Raw genomic sequence first — 21126 nt, forward strand, 5'->3', positions numbered from 1 at the left:
CCTGCAGCCAGCTAGTTTATACATTATTATTTGTACTTGTTTTGAAGGATGTGAAGGTACAACTTGCATCCCCTATAACAAGCTGCTTGTACTCCAAGAAGCAGTCTATACTTCTAAGGGAAAAGAAATGGTGACGTCCTCCTTCCCTGACCTCCTCTCCTCCTCCTTGTACCATCATCTTTAGCCTTTCCATGTTGCCCTTCATTCTTATAGTACTAAAAACAAAAGAATAGCCTTACTGGGTCAGACCAATGGTCCATCAAGCCCAGTAGCTCGTTCTCACGGTGGCCAATCCAGGTCCCTAGTAACTGGCCAAAACCCAAGGAGTAGCAACATTCCATGCTACCGATCCAGGGCAAGCAGTGGCTTCCCCCGTGTCTTTCTCAATAACAGACTACAGACTTTTCCTCCAGGAAATTGTCCAAACCTTTCTTAAAACCAGCTATGCTATATGCTCAGGGACATTATAGCTATCCTATCCGCGATACAGGAGCATTATAACATTCTTAGTCTTATTAACCATCCTTTTTAAAATAAATTCCTAGCATCCTGTTTGCTATTTTATTGCCTTTCATTTGTGCCTATAACTTTCCATGTCATATCTAATTACCGTCTCCCAGAGATGATTTTGTAACAAAAAGTATGTTGAGTTGAGGGGGGGGGAGTATGTTCCAACCTTCTCTCTGCCCCACCCCACAATCCTAGTCACAAAGGCCTACATTCACTAACAATAGTGACTCAATCACTGTTGGCCGATTTTCCAACAGCAATCGATTCACTATTAAGTTTGCATGCAAATGATTTGCACAGAGGTGCAAATCATTTGCTTGCAAACCCATCAATTCAATCGCTCAGTGAGCGACTGAGACATGCGCAGAGCCCTAACAGTAGTGACATGGGAAGCAGCCTCCTATCACTGCTGTCAAGGCTTCTGCTTTTTTTAATGTGACAGATGTTCTGCACGCCCTCTTTCCCATTAAAAAAGCCCCTCCCTGCTAGCACTCCCGAGCCACTGTAAAATCCCATCCCCCTGAACCCCAAAAAGATGGCTGGAGGAATGCTCACTCCCTCCTGCAATGAAGGACCTCCCCCCTCCACCCCGAAGAAAAAGGCAGGGGGGATGCCAATTCCCTCCTGCCCTTGAAGGTGCCCACTCCCTGAAAAAATAGCAGGAGGGATGCCCACTCCCTCTTGCCCACAAATACCTCCCTCGCCCCCAAAGTAAAAGGCAGGAGGGATGCCCTTGGGAGGCCCCATGCCCTGGTCCTGGCCCCCGTACCTGCAACGTTGGGAACAGGAGGTACTGAAAACATGAAAACACCTCCTGCTCTGGCTCCTCCCCGACAACACTGGGCCTTAGGCCCCTCCCCAGTGCATCATGTGATGCATGGGGCGGGGCCTAAGGCCCCGATTGACTCAGGTGCCTCGGGCTCCTCCCATGGAAAAAAAAAGAAAAAAAAAGCAGGCAGACATGTCGATAACACAGTTACCAACAGATCAACAGCAATCCGGTTTTAGGATTGGTAAACCCTGATGCCAAATAGCCAAGTAATGTAAGTGAATCAATCACTTGGTTATTTTGCATGGGGTTTTAAAAATTTGCATTGCCAGATTGGAAAATGGGCGATCAAGGGGAAAAATACATTGTGGGCCATTTAATGAATCAGGTCAGTTAGCAGCGATCGTTGCTATACCTGTGAAAACAGGTTTAGCGACGATCGCTGACTTTAGTGAATCTACCCCAAAGACTTTTTCATTCCTCTTCTTCCCTCTCTGCCTTGTCACTGGCCTTTAGAAAGCCTTTTCTTTCAGCCACCTTCCCCAAACAGGTCCTCAATAAACAGAAATAACAATTCAGCAAACTGTAGATTTACTGAAGCAAAAAGAAAATGGAAGCATACAATTCAGAATTTGAGAGTAGATGATGTAGCTTACCTACTCATACATCTCTACACAGGAGCCAGCTCTGTGGGTGCTGTGAGTGCTTGAGCACCCCTAATACTGAACATACTTACTGTGCCCTAGGAGAGGTAATTTCTATTGGGTTTAGCACCCCCTATAATTTTAAAAAGTGGACTTCTATGCTTCTCTTACCTCATCTTGGAAGCAGATAGCCTCCTATTGATTTTAAAAGTGTTTCCCTGCAACTTCATCAAGTGTCCCCTAGTCTTTTTAATTTTTGACGGAGTGAGAAATCGATCCACTTGTACCCGTTCTACTCCACTCAGGATTTTGTAGACTTCAATAATATCTCCCCTCAGCTGTCTTTTTTTCCAAGCTTTAGTCTTTCCTCATATGAGAGGAGTTCCATCCCCTTTACTATCTTGGTCGCTCTTCTTTGAACCTTTTCTAATGCCACTACTCCCTCGGTATTCACGGGGGATAGGGGCAGAGCCGGACCACGAAATGAGAAAAACCGCCAATATCTTCTCGTCTGGCTCTGACCCACCCCTGCCTCCCTCCCGCCTTCCCCCCGGCATCCTGGCCTTACCTGGTGGTCTAGTAGGCTTTCGGAGCAGGAGTGATCTTCCTAAGCTCCTGCCCCGTGCAGATCGCCAATAGGAAATGACAGCCGTGAGTTCCCGTAGTCGCTTGAGACTACGACGGGAGCTCACAGCAGCCATTTCCTATTGGCGCTCCTACCCCGAAAGCCCGCTAGACCACCAGGTAAGGCCGGGATGCCGGGAGGAAGGCTGGAGAGAGGTGGGAACATGCTAAACTATGGGGGGGGGGTTTCCCCCATCCCCCCAAAATTGCAAATGTGTGAAATTGTGAGTGTTGAAACCGCAAATGGGGAGGGGGAAGTGTATATCTTTCTTGAGATAAGAAAAACCAGAATTGAACGCAATACTCCAGATGAGGTTGCACCATGGAGTGATACAGGGGCATTATAACAGTCTTAGTCTTGTTAACCATCCCATTTTTTAATAATTCCTAGCATCCTGTATGCTTTTTTGGCTACTGCCACACATTGTCTACGATGATACCCAGATCCTTTTGTTGGGTGCTAATCCCCAAGGTGGATCCTAGCATCCGGTAACTGTGATTCAGGTTATTCTTCCCAATGTGCATCACTTTGCATTTGTCCACATTAAATTTCATCTGCCATTTGGACACCCAGTTTTCCAATTTCCTAATGTCCACCTGAAATTTTTCACAATCCGCATGAGTTTTAACAACTTTGAACAGTTTAGTGCTATCTGCAAATTTAATCACCTCACTCGTCATTCCAATTTCCAGATCATTTATAAATAAGTTAAATAGCACCGGACCCAGTACAGATCCCTGCAGCACTCCACTGTTTACTCTCTTCATTTGAGAAAAATGACCATTTAACCCTACCCTTGTTTTCTAACTGATAACCAATTCCTAATCCACAACTGAACTTTGCCACCTATCCCACGACTCTTTAATTTTCTCAGGAGCCTCTCTTGAGGAACTTTATCAAAAGCTTTCTGAAAATCTAGATACACTATATCAACCAGCTCACCTTTATCCACATGTTTATTCACACCTTTAAAGAAGTCAAGCAAATTGGTAAGGCAAGATCTCCCTCGGCTGAACCCATGCTGACTCCATCTCATTATATCACGTTTGCCTATGTGTTCCACAATTTTATTTTTTATAATTGTTTCTACCATTTTGCCCGATACTGAAGTGAGGCTTACCGGTCTGCAATTTCCTGGATCTCCCCTGGAAATATAATATCGGCCACCCTCCAATCTTCAGGTACTACAGGAACAAAAAAACCTAACTACAAAGCAAATGAATCCTTTATAGTGACAGCCAGATTACGTATTATCCGGGTACTAGAATCATAGTCAGACCTCCCTCCCAGAGCACCAAGAATTTTAACACTTGCTTGGGTTAAAAAAATAACAAATCGCCACTACTAAATTTTATTCATAGGGAGGACAAGTAAGACAGCCCCATTGCCAAGACCCTTGGGCGGAATCCTCAAATTAGTCCTTACAGCTTCTTAGAGTCAAAGAAAAATCAGGAAAAAATACAAACATTAGAACCTAGAAATTGTTCATACATAGAGTATATTTGAAGTAATTACATAACCCCAAATTTCAGTCTAATTTCAGAACAAAGGTTCCTAACCGGATAGATCTAAACATCTGTACTTCCACTTGGGCCTAGATATTAGTAGACTTCTCCAGAAGTACCTTCACAATTTAATATAGGGATAAGTCCAGTCCAATATTTTGATGGCTTCCCATATAGTGTCACAGTCAACTGCCACTGGTTTCTAAAATCCACCGAGGACGGTGCTATGCTGAACTAACTCAGCAGCTCCAGAGGTTGTTGCAGTGTCTAATCTCGATACTCGATATCCTCTCTCTGGGCCAACTTAGGGGATAATGGGACATGCCAAGTACTGGCTCCCCGTTCGATAAGGCTAACTACTTCTTCTGCCCCTTCATAATGCAGAAGTCAACTGGCAGAGCCGCTGCCTTTGCACCCAGAGGTTGTGAGATCAATTCCCAGTGCAGCTACTTGTGACCCTGGGCAAATCACTTAATCCTCCAGGCCCACCACTTTGAATGTCAGCTTTGAATGCCAAAGCCAACGAAAAAGGCGGTATACAAGTCCCCATTCCCTTTCCCTTCCATAATCTCGGTAGAGCCAGCCTATCTTCAAGGCTCAAAGACACCCACTCTGTACAAAGGCCCAATTTATTAAATGTTGGACTCCTCGAAGGTACTGTAGCGGATCCATAGGTCATGATGCCAGCAACCTCAAGGATAGTCTGAATCAGCTCAAGAACAAAATCTTGTCCTTTCTTCTTCCCCATTGTAACCAGGTCAGATGGGGAAAAATGGCTTAAAACATGCCAACAGGAGCTGACTCACAGTACTTCTGCTTCAAACACCACCTTGACTCTCCCATGTTTGGAACACTCTTTGTCTGGTTTCTCCTCAGTGGCCCTATAGCAAAGCCACCCCCAAGTCATAGAAACACATAAGCCCTTCCACCACCAGGTGGTGTCCCTTTGGAGGAGAGTGGACCTCTCCTAATTACTCTTTGTCCTTTCATTCCCTGTATTCACATTTCAGAAGACTTTACAATTCTCTTATTTGTAACTTGCAGAACTTAATAATTACATAAGAACAACAGAGTGCAAGTTCATAGGAGCAAAACTACAATTATAATTATATAGCAATTACCGCATCAATAAGACAATGCAGTTGTAAAATGTGTGCAGTAACCATTCTGAAGACCAAAGCTTAGTGATGCATCAGTCTCTGTATGACTGTTTTAGGTAAAATTTACCTGTTCATCATTGACTGGCAGACAGCAGGGCGTCACCACCTACAGAAAACAGAAGAGAAAGAACACGATGACTACATTTAAAACATTTTCATATTAGGTTGATGGTTGCAGATGATACCAAGATTTGTAACAGAGTGGACACCCCAAAGGGAACTTCAAAAGTTAGAATGGTCTAAGGCAGTGGTTCCCAACGCTGTCTTGGAGGACCACCAGGCCAATCGGGTTTTCAGGATATCCCTAATGAATATGCATGGAGCAGATTTGCATGCCTCTCACTTCCATTATATGCAAATCTCTTTCATGCATATTCATTAGGGCTAGCCTGAAAACCCGATTGGCCTGGTGGTCCTCCAGGACAGGGTTGAGAACCACTGGTCTAAGGTCTGGCAACTAAAATTCAATGCAAAGAAGTGCAGAGTGATGCATTTGGGGAGTAGAAATCTAAGGAAGCCATATCTGCTGGGAGGAGAGAGGCTAATATGCATTGAGGGGGAGAGGGACCTTGGAGTGATAGTGTCTGAGGATCTGAAGGTGCAGAAATAGTGTGACAAGGCGGGGGCTGTAGCCAGAAGGATGCTAGGCTGTACAGAAAGAGGCATAAACAGTAGAAGAAAGGAGGTGTTGATGCCCCTGTACAGGTCATTGTTGAGGTTCCAATTGGGAGTACTGTGTTCAATTTTGGAGACCGTATCCGGTGAAGGATATAAGAAGACTTGAAGCGGTCCAGCGAAAGGCAACAAAGATGGTAGGAGGTTTGAGCCAAAAGACGTACAAGGAGAGACTGGAGGGACAGGGGAGATATGATACAGGAGTTAAATACTTAAAAGGTAATAGTATAGAATGAAATCTTTTCTGAAGAAAGAAAAATGGTAAAACTAGAGGGCATGAATTGAGTTTCCGGGGTGGTGGACACAGGAATAATATTAGGAAATTCTTTTTCACGAAGAGGGTGGTGGCTGCCTGGAATGCCTTCACAAGGGAGGTGGTGATGAAGAAAACAGTGACAGAATTCAAAAACATATAGGACGAACACCGAGGATCTCTAATCTGGAAATAAAGGGTATAATTGGAAGAACTAAGGCCGGTACTGGGCAGACTTGAACGGTTTGTGTCCTATATATGGCTATTCAGCTTAGGATGGGCTGGGGAAGGCTTTGATGGGAACTCTAGTAAATTTGGGATGGTCTAGATAGGCTGGAGAAAGCTTTGACATCTCCATTAGTTGGAACTTAAGCACATTACTGGGCAGACTTCTACAGTCTATGACCCAAAAATATCAATGAACAAAGACAACTGAACTTAATCATGGATTTGTAATGCATGTACCTATTGGGCAGACTGGATGGACCATTCAGGTCTTTATCTGCTGTCATTTACTATGTTACATTTTAAACATTTTCATATTAGGTTGATGGTTCATCTAGAACAGTGTTTTTCAACCTTTTTGTATCTATGGACCGGCAGAAATGGAGGAATTGTTTTGCAGACCGGCGGTTGAGGAGTGCTGGTGTGGACTCGGGTGCCGCTACTGGACTGCCAAGGGAGACCGGGGGGGGGGAAGTGACTTTTTCTATTAGGAGGCTTCTCCTCAGCCTACCTGGGGGCTAGGGAGGTCGTGTCTCGCGCTCTGTCTTTCTGCTCTGGTTCTCTGCCGCGTGTTGCAGCAGTGGGACCTTCATTCCTTTTGGCTGGGACTGGGAGTAGGGGGACCTTCCACTCCTTCCAAGGAGGGCCGAGAGGAGAGCACAGGCCGGGGAGGTGGTGGATTTCTGTGCATGCACAGTGGATGCCTTCGGGTAACATGGTCTCCAAGTTTCCAAGTTTATTATATAGTTTGATTAATCGCCTATTTAACCTTCTAGGCGATGTACAAATTGTTAAAAATATAAAAATACAATATCAAAACAACAGGGAAATTATTAAAGGTTACAATCAATACAAATTTCATATATTAAGGTAAAAACATTAGGAGGGAAGACAAAATAAAAAAAAAGAAAATATGAGATAAAATGAAATAAAATAATTAACTATTCACTAAAAGCATCATTAAAAAGGAAACTTTTGAGTTTGGTCTTGAATTTATCTAAATTCTTTTCCTGTCTTATATACAGTGGGAGATCATTCCAAGACTGAGGAGCAGTCACTGAAAAAATAGTATGCCGCCTTGTATTAACAACTTTCAGTGTGGGAATAGGCAATAAATGTTGATCTTGTGATCTGAACGTTCTAGAAGTAGTATAATGAATTAATACTTTAAAAATAAAAGCGGGAGTTTGAAATATTAAAGATTTAAAAGTGAGTAAACATAATTTAAATAAGATGCGGTGTGCAACAGGTAACCAGTGTGCCTCCTTAAGTAGTGGTGAGACATGATCAAATTTTTTAGCTTTGTGAATTATTTTAATAGAGGCGTTCTGAATAATTTGAAGACGTCTAACTTCTTTTTGTGGCAGGCCTTTAAATAAGGCGTTACAATAATCGATTTTGGAGATCACTAAAGAATGTATTAGGATATTCAGGGATTTTGCACATAGAAATTTGGCCACGGAACGAATTTGGCGAAGTCTGTAAAACGTAGATCTAACCACTTGGCTTATATGATCATGGTATGATAATTTATTGTCAAATATTATTCCTAAAATCCTAATGTTTTGGGTTATTTGCAATGAAATGCCTTTAATAGAAATTGGAATAGGAAGTGTGCTACAGTCCTTCCATGGGAAGAGCATAACTTTAGTTTTATGAATATTTAAGGCTAGTTTATTAGTATCTAGCCAATAATGTATTTGATCCAGTTTTTCGTTTATTGCTACTATTTCTTGTGGATTATTGGGATCAATTGGATGTAATAATTGTATATCATCTGCGTCAGCGAATACCGAAAATCCGATGGATTGACATAATGTCATGAGAGGAGCAAGAAAGATGTTAAATAACATAGGAGAGAGTATTGATCCTTGAGGGATACCATAGGGTAATGAGAAGCTGTTTGAGGTATTATTGTTAAAGAAGACATTGGAGGAACGGTTTTCAAAGTAAGATTTAAACCAGTGCAGAACTTGATCAGTCACACCAATAGACTGAAGCCTATTTATTAAGAGAGTATGGTCAATGGTGTCAAAGGCGGATGAGAGATCAAGTGAAATCAATATGACAGAAGAATGGTGATCTAAATGGCTCTCCAGTGGCCTTTGACCCAGAGTTGCCCATCGGCCACTGCATTAAGTTCATGCAAGCTCCCCGTTGGTGGCCCTGGCGCTGCCTGGAGGTGTTGGAGGACAGCTGCACTGGTCTTTTTGCCTGGGTGGTCCACGAGGCGTTTGCAGTGAGCCACCTTTTTAACTCGGCGCATGCAGGGGATGCTGGTCCTTCACGGACCGGCAGGAGATTTTTGCAGACCGGCACCAGTCCACGAACCGGCAGTTGAAGAACACTGATCTAGAACATTCTCTACTGTTAACAAACTGATGGAATAAATACAAATTCAGCATTTTCCAAAGAGAGGAAAAATAGCAAGGAATGAGATTAGAACTCATGTGCTGTTTGTTTCTGCTATAATCTGAAGCCTAATAATTAAATTGCTGTACGCAAAGCCTTTTACCACCTTAAGTGAATCTTCTTCATAAAGGTGGTTAAGAATTATCTCAAGAAATAAATAATTGCATACAGTATAAGGACACTGGGAAGTATACATGCAAATGCCAGCATGTCTAGCAGGAAGAACCATTTCAGTATGAAACAGGTAAAAAAAAGAGTGACATTTTCCTTGAAATTTTCCTATGACTGCCAATATTTATTTATTTTTTTTAACAATTTTTTATTTATATGCTTTTATATTTTCATCAACTGATATTTAGAGATGGTGAACCTTAAGCCACCCCTTAATTACCCTCAATTTCTTGTTTATGCAATAATCTTCAGACCATCAGAAATGCCACCAAATGTTAAATTATACTCTAGTCTACGTTCCCGAAGTTGCTGCAATAGTTGATAATGTCATTCGTGCCTATGGATGTATATTTTAAAATACTAATAAAGATGATTGAATTTAAAAAAAAGAAATGCCACCAAATGTTCAAAATCTTTCATAACAATTGGCTTTATGCATCCAATCTTCACCGGGTCACTTTTAACACTATTTTCATTCACTAAATTCACTGTGTTAAACCTTCAACTTAGCAAGTTTTTTTAGCTGCTATGTTCATACTTAACTTAGGTGGTACATAATAAGGGATGAGTTCGTCGACATATTTCACCCTTAGGGGTTTCCTCAGGGCCACAATCCCTTAGCTGAAATTTACATATCGCGACGTGACCACCAAGTAACTGTTTCCAAGATCAGTCAGATACATACCCTCTATCATATTTGTATTATATTTTGAAGTGCAAGACGTCAAATTTATATTTTCATCAAGCATAACAATCTTGACAAAGGATCAGAACATTCACAAATAAGAAATAAAAAAAATTTAACATATACATACACATAAGTGTATATTAGAAATACAATCAGTTATTTAGTACACAAATAATGGATTCAAGAAAAGAAAAAAAAAAATACATTCCAATATAATAAGAAAATTATTCTAATTTAGAATAACAGCAATGGTTATCCACCCTACATTCATCAATGGACTAAACCAACCCTTTTTTTGGTCCTAAAAAAATCTGTTAACTGAAAATTTTTATTTTGATAGGACATAAAACATTTTGTTGGAAACTTTAACAAAAAAGTAGCTCCAAGGGCTAGGGTTCTAGGCCACAATGCCAAGAACTCTTTTCTATGCCTCTGGGTTTTTTGTGCTAAGTCTGGAAAAATTCTAATAATTGAGCCCAAAAATTTGTCATTTAAATGACGGAAATATAAACGTAAAACATATTCCCTATCACTTTCCAAGGCTAAAGTCAGCAAAAGGGTGGTTCTATCTGTAACCACCTCAAGAGAACTCTCTAAAAATAAAGACAAATCAACATTGGCCTTAGATGTTTCCTTAGGGGTCGACTCCCCTTGAGGTCTCTTTATATCCAGGTAATAAACCCTAATAATTGGAGGTAAATTTTCCAAAGGGATGGCTAGGACTTCTCGAAAATATTTTCTCGCCATCTCCACTGGGGATATGACTGGGCATTTGGGAAAATTCAGAAGTCTTAAATTATTTTTTCTAAGTGAGTTTTCAAAGTTCTCCAACTTGCGGGAAATAAATGATCTTTCCTTTACCAATTCCAACTGGACAGTCTTTACTTCTTTCAAATTTTCTTCCTGTTTCTCCAATTTTTCACTTAATTTAGATAGTTGCAGACCTTGCTGTTCTACTTTGGAATAGATAGTTCCATAATCATTTTTAATAGTTGAAAGACTCAATTTTAGGTTGGTGTCCATTATAGATATGGCCTGCCATAGCGCTTCCATGCAATCTTTCCTGGTCTTTTCAACTCCCCCAAACCAATGTTGTTCCCGTTAGAAGTTCCTCTCACCTCTACTTCACTGGTAGTGGGGATTAGTTTAACTTCCAAGCCAACACTTTTCTGCTGAGTTTCCAGCGTTGGCTTTCCTCCTCTGCTGGAGTCCAGATTCCCCTCGTCAGGCTGCTGGGCTCCCACATCTCCCTGCACCACCAAACTTCCTGGCTGGGGAGGAGTTGACCTTTGCTCCGGACTCAGAATCGTCCAGGCTACTCCAGCGCCGAGGTCTCTGACAACTCTGGGCTCACCTCCGAGGTAGAGTGTGTCTCCACAGCTGAACGGGCAAAGGAAGCCAAAATCGTCTGCTGACTTGTCATCTGCGAGGCACCAGACGCCAGAGGGTTAGGGCGCACTGTCCCCTTTCTTTTCCCCTTTACAGGTCAAAATCTGCTGCAGTAAGTGAAAAAAAAATCAGCAACTCGTTGCCTCCCGTTCAAGCGTCCGTCCTCGACGCCATCTTGAATCTGACCTTCCTGCCAATATTTATTTATGTATATATCAATTTTGCCATTATTTGTATAAATGTTGATAGGTACATACATGTGTCATATTTTACAAATGTATTAGAACAATTGGCTATATTCCAGGGATCACATATGTCAATACCCCAGATTTTTTTCAAAATTTTAACATTTAATTTTTTTGGGATCGTCAGCAGACTCGTTTATGAGGTGTTGGGTTTTTGTTTTTTTGTTACGGCAAACACTTATCCGAACAATTCCGCTCTTCATTGGGTCATTTTTTTTGCTTTTTATATATTTAATTTTTTTACTTATTTTACTTAATAATTTATAACACTGTATGATAAAAAGCCCACTTTTTAGACTCAATGCACTTTTTAGGCTCAATGCAAGGAGCGCCTCTCCCAACATGATCATGTTTCAATATAAACTTCTTCAGGATCGAGGCTCCTTGTACACTGGTCTCCAAAACCTCACTATATTTGCATTTTTATGGTGGTTTAAACCGCGATCCACAATGTCAGCGTTTAGCACTCTGGGCAGCAGTAGAAACCTCTACCGCAGCTTAGTAAAAAGGGAAGGGGGATGATTATAATAATTTAGCAGGGGCTTCCATTTGTCCTTAATGTAACCCATTTCTCTTTCTTATGTTTAAATGTCTTTATTGAATTTCATAAAATACAATCATTCAACACAACAATTAATCTAATGACATTTAAGCCCTTCCCCCTCCCCCCAACAAAATCGTAAAAGTAGATGAACTGGGAGTACAAACCAGAAAGACAAGTCAATTAGCATGTATTCTACAATAATCATTTAAAAGAGCCCAAACCCTCTTAAAATATCGAACTGAACATCGCCTAACAGCAGTTACTTCTTCATATTTACACGTAGGACAGACTCCCGCCCACCATGCAGGAAAAGAAAAGAACTGTACTATTTTTCCATTCTGATTTTTAAAAATGCTGAATTGCTAGACCCATAAAATCATCAAATAATTTGGCCTTATATTTTTTTTACTTTCTATGCTGTTCAGATTTACATAGGAAGCTATATAAATTGTTAAAATGTAAAATTATTTAGATAACCCTTATTTTTGTGCAATCAAAGCATGCATATCATCCTAGCATCAGTGAGACTCCGTAAAGTCTGCAATTGTCATTTGTCAGTGAGCAGTAGCAAAATCTGGGAACAACAGCTGAAGATTATTCTCATGGTGTCAAAACTGTAAAACCTGAATTAGAAAATAAACCATCTGCAAATGAATAAAGGTGGATTGAGTAAAATGTGACCATACACTGGACACATGTGGTAGCAGATATAAAAAGGGGGTTGAAATAGCACAAGTTTTAAATTTATAAAGCTGAATTGAATTATTACTTTTAACTGAATCTGTCACAGCATTGTTCACGGTTGCATCTTTTTCTGCTGCTGCTGCTGCAGGACTGCTGGCAGGGGATGAGGCATTCCGGCATCTTTATGAAAAACGTTGCCGGATGCACAGTAAGCTGCCTATTGTCAGTGCAACAAGGAACCGCAGGAGCAGCGGAATAATGATGGAAGCCACTGTACAACCATCTTCATTTAAATTCTTCACTGATGCATTTGGAATCAGGTTTTAGGCCAGTTTTAAAAACATCAAACAACGGGGACAGAAAGCCAATTGTGAAAAGAACTTTGGGGAGCCTATTTTTGGACTGTTGTTGACTTGAACTCAGCACGCAATATCATAACTTCCACGTGGACTATTTTCCAGAAGTTCTTTTTTAAATCATTTATAGCATTTTAAATAATGCACAAAGAGAAGGGAATTATATAAATGCCACTCAACAATGGGCACAGGAAAAGCTCAGCACTAAGGGCCCCTTTTACAAAGGCACGGTGGCGATTCCACCGCGGTATGCGCAACAAAGCCCATTCAATTCCAACGGGTTTTGCGGCATTTACCACAGCAGAATCCCTACCATGGCTTTGTAAAAGGGGCCCTAAGTGTGTGCACCCTTTATAAAGCAGCTTCTGCGCTCACCTCCGGGTGCCAGACTTATGCCTCCTGAAATGTGGTGTAAATCTCTGCACCCACATTAGGTGCAAAGACCCATTTGTCTATAATACTGTGTGCAACATTTTGGGAATTCCCATGATCCACCCATGTCCATGTCCCATTTTGGGTTGTGCACTTGAAGATTTAGGTACTCAGCATTATGGAATAGTGTGCAGCCAAATGTACACAGAAATCCTAATTGGTGTTTTTGGTGGAATTCAGTATGCCATATTTATAAAATGGAAAGAATATTAGCCATTCAAAATGGAACTTTAATAAATTTCAGAATGTGTAGAGGCCATTATCAGATTATTGTAAAGAATGAGTATATATTTTTCTTCCCTGATTAGTACAAATGGAAATTGGGCAGGGGGAGGGGGTATTTATTATTGGAAAATGTTTTTATGAAATATAAAAGGATGGGAGGGAAGGGGATAAATTTAATTTGATAAGATTAATTATAGAATTTCAAGTGATATATCTATGTTAAAATGTTAATACCAATATTGATGTACTTGATGTAAGTTATAAAATTAATAAAAAAATTTTTAAAAAAGAAATCCTAATTGGTGCCAAGTAATGTAAATAATTGGTTGTTAGCATCAAGTTATTGATAGTTAACAGCTCATTAGTCAATTAATTGGGAGCGCATCTTGGACCACTGTTATTTAGTGAGCGCACTCTTCACCAGAAAGTAGAAAACAGATATAATTACGCATAACTGGAAGAGTTACGACAGACTGAATTACACATTTTGGTGGGCAAATATTTGTTCCACGTATAAATATGAGAGAATGAATGCGGAGTGTTTGGGGTCTAGTATGACATTCAATAAGGTGTGGAGCCCATTGACTGCATATGTTGAATTGCAATGAATTACTGTATAACTGGATAAGACTTCTCAGTATGCAAATAAGCTAAATCTATATCTAAATTGTAAAATAAGTAAAGTGTTCACATACACTCAGAATTGTGAAATTTGACCAAGAGCGTTAGCTCCTATAGCCAAACCCACCGCCCCATCACTGTGTATGACTTATTTTGAAAAAGAGCTTGAAATGAACATACTGTTCAAATGCTCAACTAATTTTCAATGGCAAAAGAGAGAAAGAAGTTCCCACTTAGCTTTCAACTGTGTCAACAGGTCCCAAATTCTTTCTCATATGAAGCAGTGAAGTAAAGTTACGTTATGTATATGATTACAAGGTGTTTTGCCCGTATCACACTTCTCTTAATTCCTTGGCATTTTGAGCAGTTTACATCACCCTCTGGGTCCCTTGAGAAAGAATTTGGGACCTCTTGACACAGTTGAAAGCTAAGTGGGAACTTCTTTCTCTCTTTTGCCATTGAAAATTAGTTGAGCATTTGAACAGTATGTTCATTTCAAGCTCTTTTTCAAAATAAGTCATACATAGTGATGGGGCGGTGGGTTTGGCTATAGGAGCTAACGCTCTTGGTCAAATTTCACAATTCTGAGTGTATGTGAACACTTTACTTACTTTATAAGCCAAACATATATTTTGCTTATTTGCATACTGAGAAATCTTATCCAGTTACACAGTAATTCTTTGACTTCTTTGCCCTTTAAGATACGAATACACACACCCTCTACTATATTCAGTGTGACTTAGAATTGCAATGAATGTCAGGTATCTCCCTTTTTACAGATTCCTTACACATCCGGAGGGGGGAGGGGAAGATATTTGGGATTGCTAAAGGTATTTATCTATAATATTGCAATAATATATGCATGTGCAGTGTAATAGTTATGTGAGGAAGGGAGGGAGAAAGGGATTAGTAATGTATTAATTTTGTGTATTTTAAGTGCGTTATATATAATGCTCATGTTTAATATACTTGTATTGCACTGTCAAAATTTGAAAATCAATAAAGAATTATTTTTCTATAGTTGTTACTGAGATGACATTTCATATTTTAAAGACATCTGCCTTGACCTTTTTTTTTTCAGTTCAAAAAGTGACCTCTTTGAAAAATAAAACAAATATAAATGACTAGTCTTTAAGCCCGTTACATTAACGGGTGCTAGAGTAGATGTCTGTATGTATGGTGTGTTGTTTTTTTTTGTCTCTCTCCCTGGACGCTGTCTGTCTGTCATTCTTTGTGTCTGTGTCTCTCCCAGGTCCCCTGTCCATGCATCTTTCTTTCTGTCTGTCTCCCTGGCCCCCCCCTGCTTGCCAAAGCAGCCCCCTTTCACCTCTCCCCCTGTTGTGCAATGCCTGCCTGCTTCGTGGCCCCCCTTCTGTTCCTCCCTCCCCCCGATTGCTGTCTGCCCCCAGCACAACTCTCCCCCCAAAGCAGCCCCCTTTCCCCCTGTTGTGCAATGCCTGCCTGCTTCATGGCCCCCCGTCTGTTCCTCCCCCCGATTGCTGTCTGGCCCCAGCACACCCCTCCCCCCAAAGCAGCCCTCCATGTGGAGAGCGGCCTGCGAGGTTCGCTACAGCCGGCTGCTTCAAACAGGAGCAGAAGCAGTTGAAGCGGGAGGGGGGACTCGTGGACAGGTTCCCTACCGGACACTGCCGCCGCCAGCGCTGCTCCGCACCCCTTCATCTTGCCCTCTGGTGCGCCAAGCCAGCGCATGCGCGTAAGCCGCTGGCCATCCGCCTCGGGGGGGGTGGGAGGAAGAGAGAGAGCGGAGAGGCGGCGACGGCAAAGTTAGTGTAAGAAAGACGCTACGTCTTTCAACAGGGAGCAGGACAGAGCGTAAGCCGCGCATGCGCACTTCCTATGTGTCGCTACAGCTCACGGAAAACCGGCGCACACATAGGAAGTGCGGATGCGCGGTCTAGCGTTTTATTATATTAGATGATTAACATTTTCTCTGCAAAAAAAGAAAAGAAAACAGATATGCTTGTCATTGTACTATTGTTGAACTCAACACTAATAGAAAAGTAGTAGAGGATATGGATTGTGTCACTGTACTATAACGTTACGCTGCTGATTCTATAAAATATCTATAATCGCAGCTTAGTACTCACAGTATTCAAGTTTCAAGTTTATTAGGATTTTATATACCGCCTATCAAGGCTATCTAAGCGGTTTTTCACAATCAGGTACTCAAGCATTTTTCCCTCTCTGTCCCGTTGGCTCACAATCTTATCTAACGTACCTGGGGCTATGGAGGATTAAGTGACTTGCCCAGGATCACAAGGAGCAGCACGGGGTTTGAACCCACAACCCCAGGGTGCTGAGGCTGTAGAGCCAGCCACTGCGTTTGGTGAACTTCAGTGGCTATTTTCAGATTACAATTTTCAGCTCTGAAGTTTCTTCATTAGTCCCGCCTAATACTCTTTTTTAATACTGATTTTCGTCACTTATAAATGACTTATCATTAAATATCATTAGATAACACTCATCTTAGACGTTTCAAGAGGGAACTCCTGACATGACATCATCTTGTTTCGCTGGAAGGCTGTCTCAAGGCTCGTTCCCTTATATCACCCACAAATTATCTTTGACATCTCTTAAAAATAGATCCCAATTTGCCTAGGATATAATTGCAAAGAGGCAGGGCTCCCACTTACGTGCCTAACTTACGGGAGTAGCCTAATGGTTAGTACAGTAGCTTGAGATCCTGAGGACCTGGGTTCGATTCCCAGACTCTGGTCACTTAGAGGCAAATTCTATAAGAAGCACCCAAAAGTTAGGCACTGATATAGGCACCGTTCAGCGTGATTCAAGCACAATTGGGTGCTGTTTAGTGAATCACGCTGAGTGGCCCCTATTTTGGAGCCGCCCGTGCGAGCGCTTAAGCACGCTCAAGTGCAGTGATTCTGTAAAGGCGCCTAACATGAAGCCATACCCATGTATACCACCTATTTTTATGAAGGCCACCTAAATTTTTAGAGGCGCCTTGTTACAGAATTGTGCTTTCTTGATAGGCGCCTATGTTTCAATTAGTGCTGATTAAAAACCTTAATTGAGCTTGTTATTCAATTTAGATAGGCGCCTATCTACATGGGCACCTCCGAAATAGGTGCCTAACTTTAGGCACTGGTTACAGAATTTGGGCCTCAACCTTTTTACTGCCTCAGGTACAAAATATGTACCTGTATACAGTGGCATAGTAAAAGGAGCGCGGGGGAGGGGGGGTGCGGTCCACCCTAGGCACGGTCTTCCATAGGGCACGGCACCCCTCCTCCTCTCCGCCAACCCCCGCTCCTCTCCTTGCCATGCCCTCGCGCCCCTTGCCTTCCCCCGTACCTGTTTTTACTTGCCCAGCGCAAGGTTGCCCTCCACATCAGAATCGGCGCTCTCTCTGACGTCACTTCTGGGACCCGCGCCTAGGAAGTGACATCAAAGGGTGAGCGGACACCAACGTGGGCATGCTGCTCAAGCCAGAGAAGTTAAAAAGGTACAGGGAAAGGGGGGGGCAGGGAAGGCACCGCCCTAGGCACCGCTCACCTTTACTACACCACTGCCTGTATATAATATGCAAACTGCTTTGATTATAACCACAGTGCATCAAATCTCAGCCCTTTCCTGTAAAAAAAAAAAAAATGCAATAAGCTACACTCGTATCACTAACTTTTAGGCAAGTCTATAGTTAGGCGAGTATTACATACAGCAAAGCTGGTGCCTACTTTCCTTTAAAGAACAAGATCTTACAAGGCTCCTTGATATAGAACTATCCTTCATAGGTCTGAGTAATCTACCCTTTATTTTCAAAATATTCACATAGCAAGCCTTCCTTTTTGCTCAGAACTTCTGATTTATTAGACGTGTTGGTCACAGAATGTACTTCACCGTATTACATTATTATATTCTGGTCTCTTCTCCCTTTCAATTTTGCAGTGCAATAACTTTTTTTTTGGGGGGGAGGGAGGTTATTCATGCCCACACTCACACGTCGACATTTTACACTAGTACCTGCTCTATAAACAGTTTGCAAAGATAGCGAAACACAGCGTGTTCCTTTTATTCTTAGAAATCTATAAAACATGGAGTTCAGATAGGCAAGAAAGTTGTGGCCACCCAGCAAACCACTCAGAAAGAAGAGGCCAAGGTATAAGAAGGATTTTAAAATACTTTCAACCCTACATCACGTCAGGAATGGGAAAACTAACTCCAAAGACAAAGGGGGGGAGGGATATGAGGGGAAGGGAAAGAACTACTTCAGTAATGATGATTCATCAGATGCAGTCACATGCCTTTGGTCTAAAAAAAAACAGATCAGTTTGCCTATTAAGGCTACCCTGAAACCCAGATTGGTCTGCAGTTGCTGGGAACCAGATCTGCACAAGCACAGACTCTGATTATGCTAATACTTTCGCAATGCTCTTCATGTACAGTAAATGACGACCAAGTTATTTCACAACATGCACCTCTGTTATGAACAAGCTGATGGCTTGAACAGCAAGCACGTAGCTTGAAAAACTGCAGAGAATCCCCTCAGCTCTTCACATCAAGGGGTATGGCATTTCAGTTGCTTATACAGGCCAATACCAGCACACCAATGCGGAGCTAGAACAGGAACCGGCAAATACAAGCTCTAGTTTGTTCCCAGCTTCATCAATTAGCATTCAATTTATTTTATCAATAAGTACTGAACTGCAACAACCAATCACAGTGATGCATGACCTATATCCCTTGGGGGATGCACGTTGACATTAGGGTGAACGAAAGGGAGCCAGGTTCAAAGTTTTAACTCCAAAGCAACTATTTCAGTAGCTGCACTGATCCAGAGGAACGCAGGATTCTTTGTAGGTGTGATAGAAATCATAAGATGTGGATCATTCTCTTAGTCACAGATGCACAGAGAGGCGGCAATCTGCAAACAACGAGAACAGCAAAAATAACATGAAGAAGACCAGCAAGTGTAGTAGAAGTGTGCAATTTATTACGACAATCACCCACATTTCACCTTTACAAAGGCTGCATCAGGGGTAAAGTTAAAGGGGTATCAGGGCATACCCTTCCCCTTATAGAAAAAGGTATCCCCAAACAATTCCAACACTGTGGAAAAAATGTTACTGCTCTGAACAAAGAGAGGACCATTTTCGATAGTGTGTTTAAGTCCGACTTTGGACAATTTCTGCAAGATGTCTAAAAGTCAGGGTGGGGAAACGTCTATTTTCGAAATGGCTAGACATCCAATTTTTTTTTTTTTTTTTTTTACATGACCTATTTAGACGTCCTGGCCCTTAGGACATCCAACTTTTTGGGCCATTTTGTCCAAATTCAAAATGTACAAATCAAGCCCGTTTGGGCATGGGAGGGACCAGCATCTTTATGGGCTGGCAATACAGACATGGCAATCAGAGCAGTGAGGCAACTTAGAGGGCACTGCTGTGAACTTCACATAAAGGGTGCCAGGTTCATATTTCATCAGCACCCCCATTTAGGGTATGTTGAGCCCTCCAAACTCCCACAAAACCTACTATATTCACCTGTCTACCACCCCGATAATTCTTATGGCTGCTGGTGTCATCTATACCTGCCAGTAGGCTTTGGGTAGGTTCTGGAGGGCTATCACTTTCCACCATAAATCTAGTGGGTGGGGTGGGATATGGGCCTAGATCCCCCTCTCTATGGTTCACTACATCGCCCACTAGGCTACTCCAGATACCTGCTTGCTGCAGATCCCCCTCTCTATGGTTCACTACATCGCCCACTAGGCTACTCCAGATACCTGCTTGCTGCTCTATTAGGATATCCCGTAATATCTGCAGGTGTATAGAGATTGGTATGTATTGTTTCTTTCACATCTTTAGGGGGTGAGAGGGGGTCACTGGCCACTGGGGGAGTAGGTGGGGGGCACGCTTTCATCCCTCCAGGGGTCATCTGGTCAGTTAGATGCTTTGAAAACAGGTCTAACTCCGAACATCCAAATGACACCCTAGACATCGTGAAAAAAGGTTTATTCCCGCAAGACATCCAAGTGCTAAGCCCGTGTATAACATACCTCTTACACGCCCCCCCCCCCCCATAACATTTAGAAATCCTGGGGGTTGAATGCCCTGCAAGACATCTAAAAACTAGAAGCTGATAAAGATAAGGCTGAATTGGTTAACAAATATTTCTATTCTGTGTTCACGGCTGAAGTACCAGAAGCAGGTTCGCAGAAGACAAATACAAGAACAGATGGAGGTGTGGTAGACCCTCATCGATTTTCAGAGGATTGTATTCATGAGGAGCTAGTTAAACTAAAGGTGGACAAAACAATAGAGCCGGATGGTGTACACCCGATGGTGCTGAAGGAACTTAGGAGAGTTCTGATGGCTCCACTGGCTGAACTTGTCAATGTTTCTCTAGAGTCGTACTGGAATAGTACTTCTCAAGAGTGATACCGGAGGACTGGAAAGGGTGGGTGTGGTCCCTCTCACAAAAGGTGAAGTAAGGAAGAAGTAGAAAACTACAGCCAGTAAGTCTGACTTCTGTGGAAAGTAATTTAAATGAAACACTTAAAACAGAGAATAGTGATGTTTATGGAATTCGGTGGATTACAGGACCTGAGGCAACATGGATTCACTAGAGTCAGATCTTGTCACATAAATCTGATCAATTTCTTTGACTGGGTGACCAGAGAATTGGATAAAGAGAGTGCGCTAGATGTTGTGTATTTAGATTTTAGCAAAGCCTTTGACAGTGTTCCACATAGGTGTCTAATAAATAAATTGAGTGCCCTTGGGCTGGACCCCTAAGTGATAGACTATGTCAAGAACTGGTTAAGTGGAAGGCAACAGAGGGTAGTGGTCAATGGAGATCGCTCTGAGGAAAGGGATGTTACCAGTGGTGCACTAATGGTTCAGTTCTTTGGCCCGTCTTGGGTTCTTCAAAAAGTTTTAGCACGTTCATATTTTTGTGGAAAACGTTTAGAGCGGGAGAAGTAGTAAGAGGGCATATCATAGAATGTCATGCGGC

At 41.9% G+C, this 21126-nt stretch overlaps 1 protein-coding gene across 5 annotated transcripts in view; it reads right to left on the reverse strand.

Annotated features, from left to right (window-relative positions):
* Positions 1 to 21126, reverse strand: part of TNS3 (tensin 3) — a 776331-nt gene that overhangs the window by 508034 nt on the left and 247171 nt on the right. For 4 of the 5 annotated variants that reach the window (XM_033930434.1, XM_033930433.1, XM_033930436.1 and 1 more), the window contains one exon: positions 5281 to 5319. The exons of the other annotated variant lie outside the window; for it this stretch is intronic. In XM_033930434.1, the coding sequence (XP_033786325.1) occupies positions 5281 to 5319 (39 nt within the window). The remainder of the gene's footprint in view (positions 1 to 5280; positions 5320 to 21126) is intronic. 5 annotated transcript variants of the gene reach the window in all.

This window comes from Geotrypetes seraphini, chromosome 2 (assembly GCF_902459505.1).
Source record: "Geotrypetes seraphini chromosome 2, aGeoSer1.1, whole genome shotgun sequence".
NCBI classification, from domain to species: domain Eukaryota; kingdom Metazoa; phylum Chordata; class Amphibia; order Gymnophiona; family Dermophiidae; genus Geotrypetes; species Geotrypetes seraphini.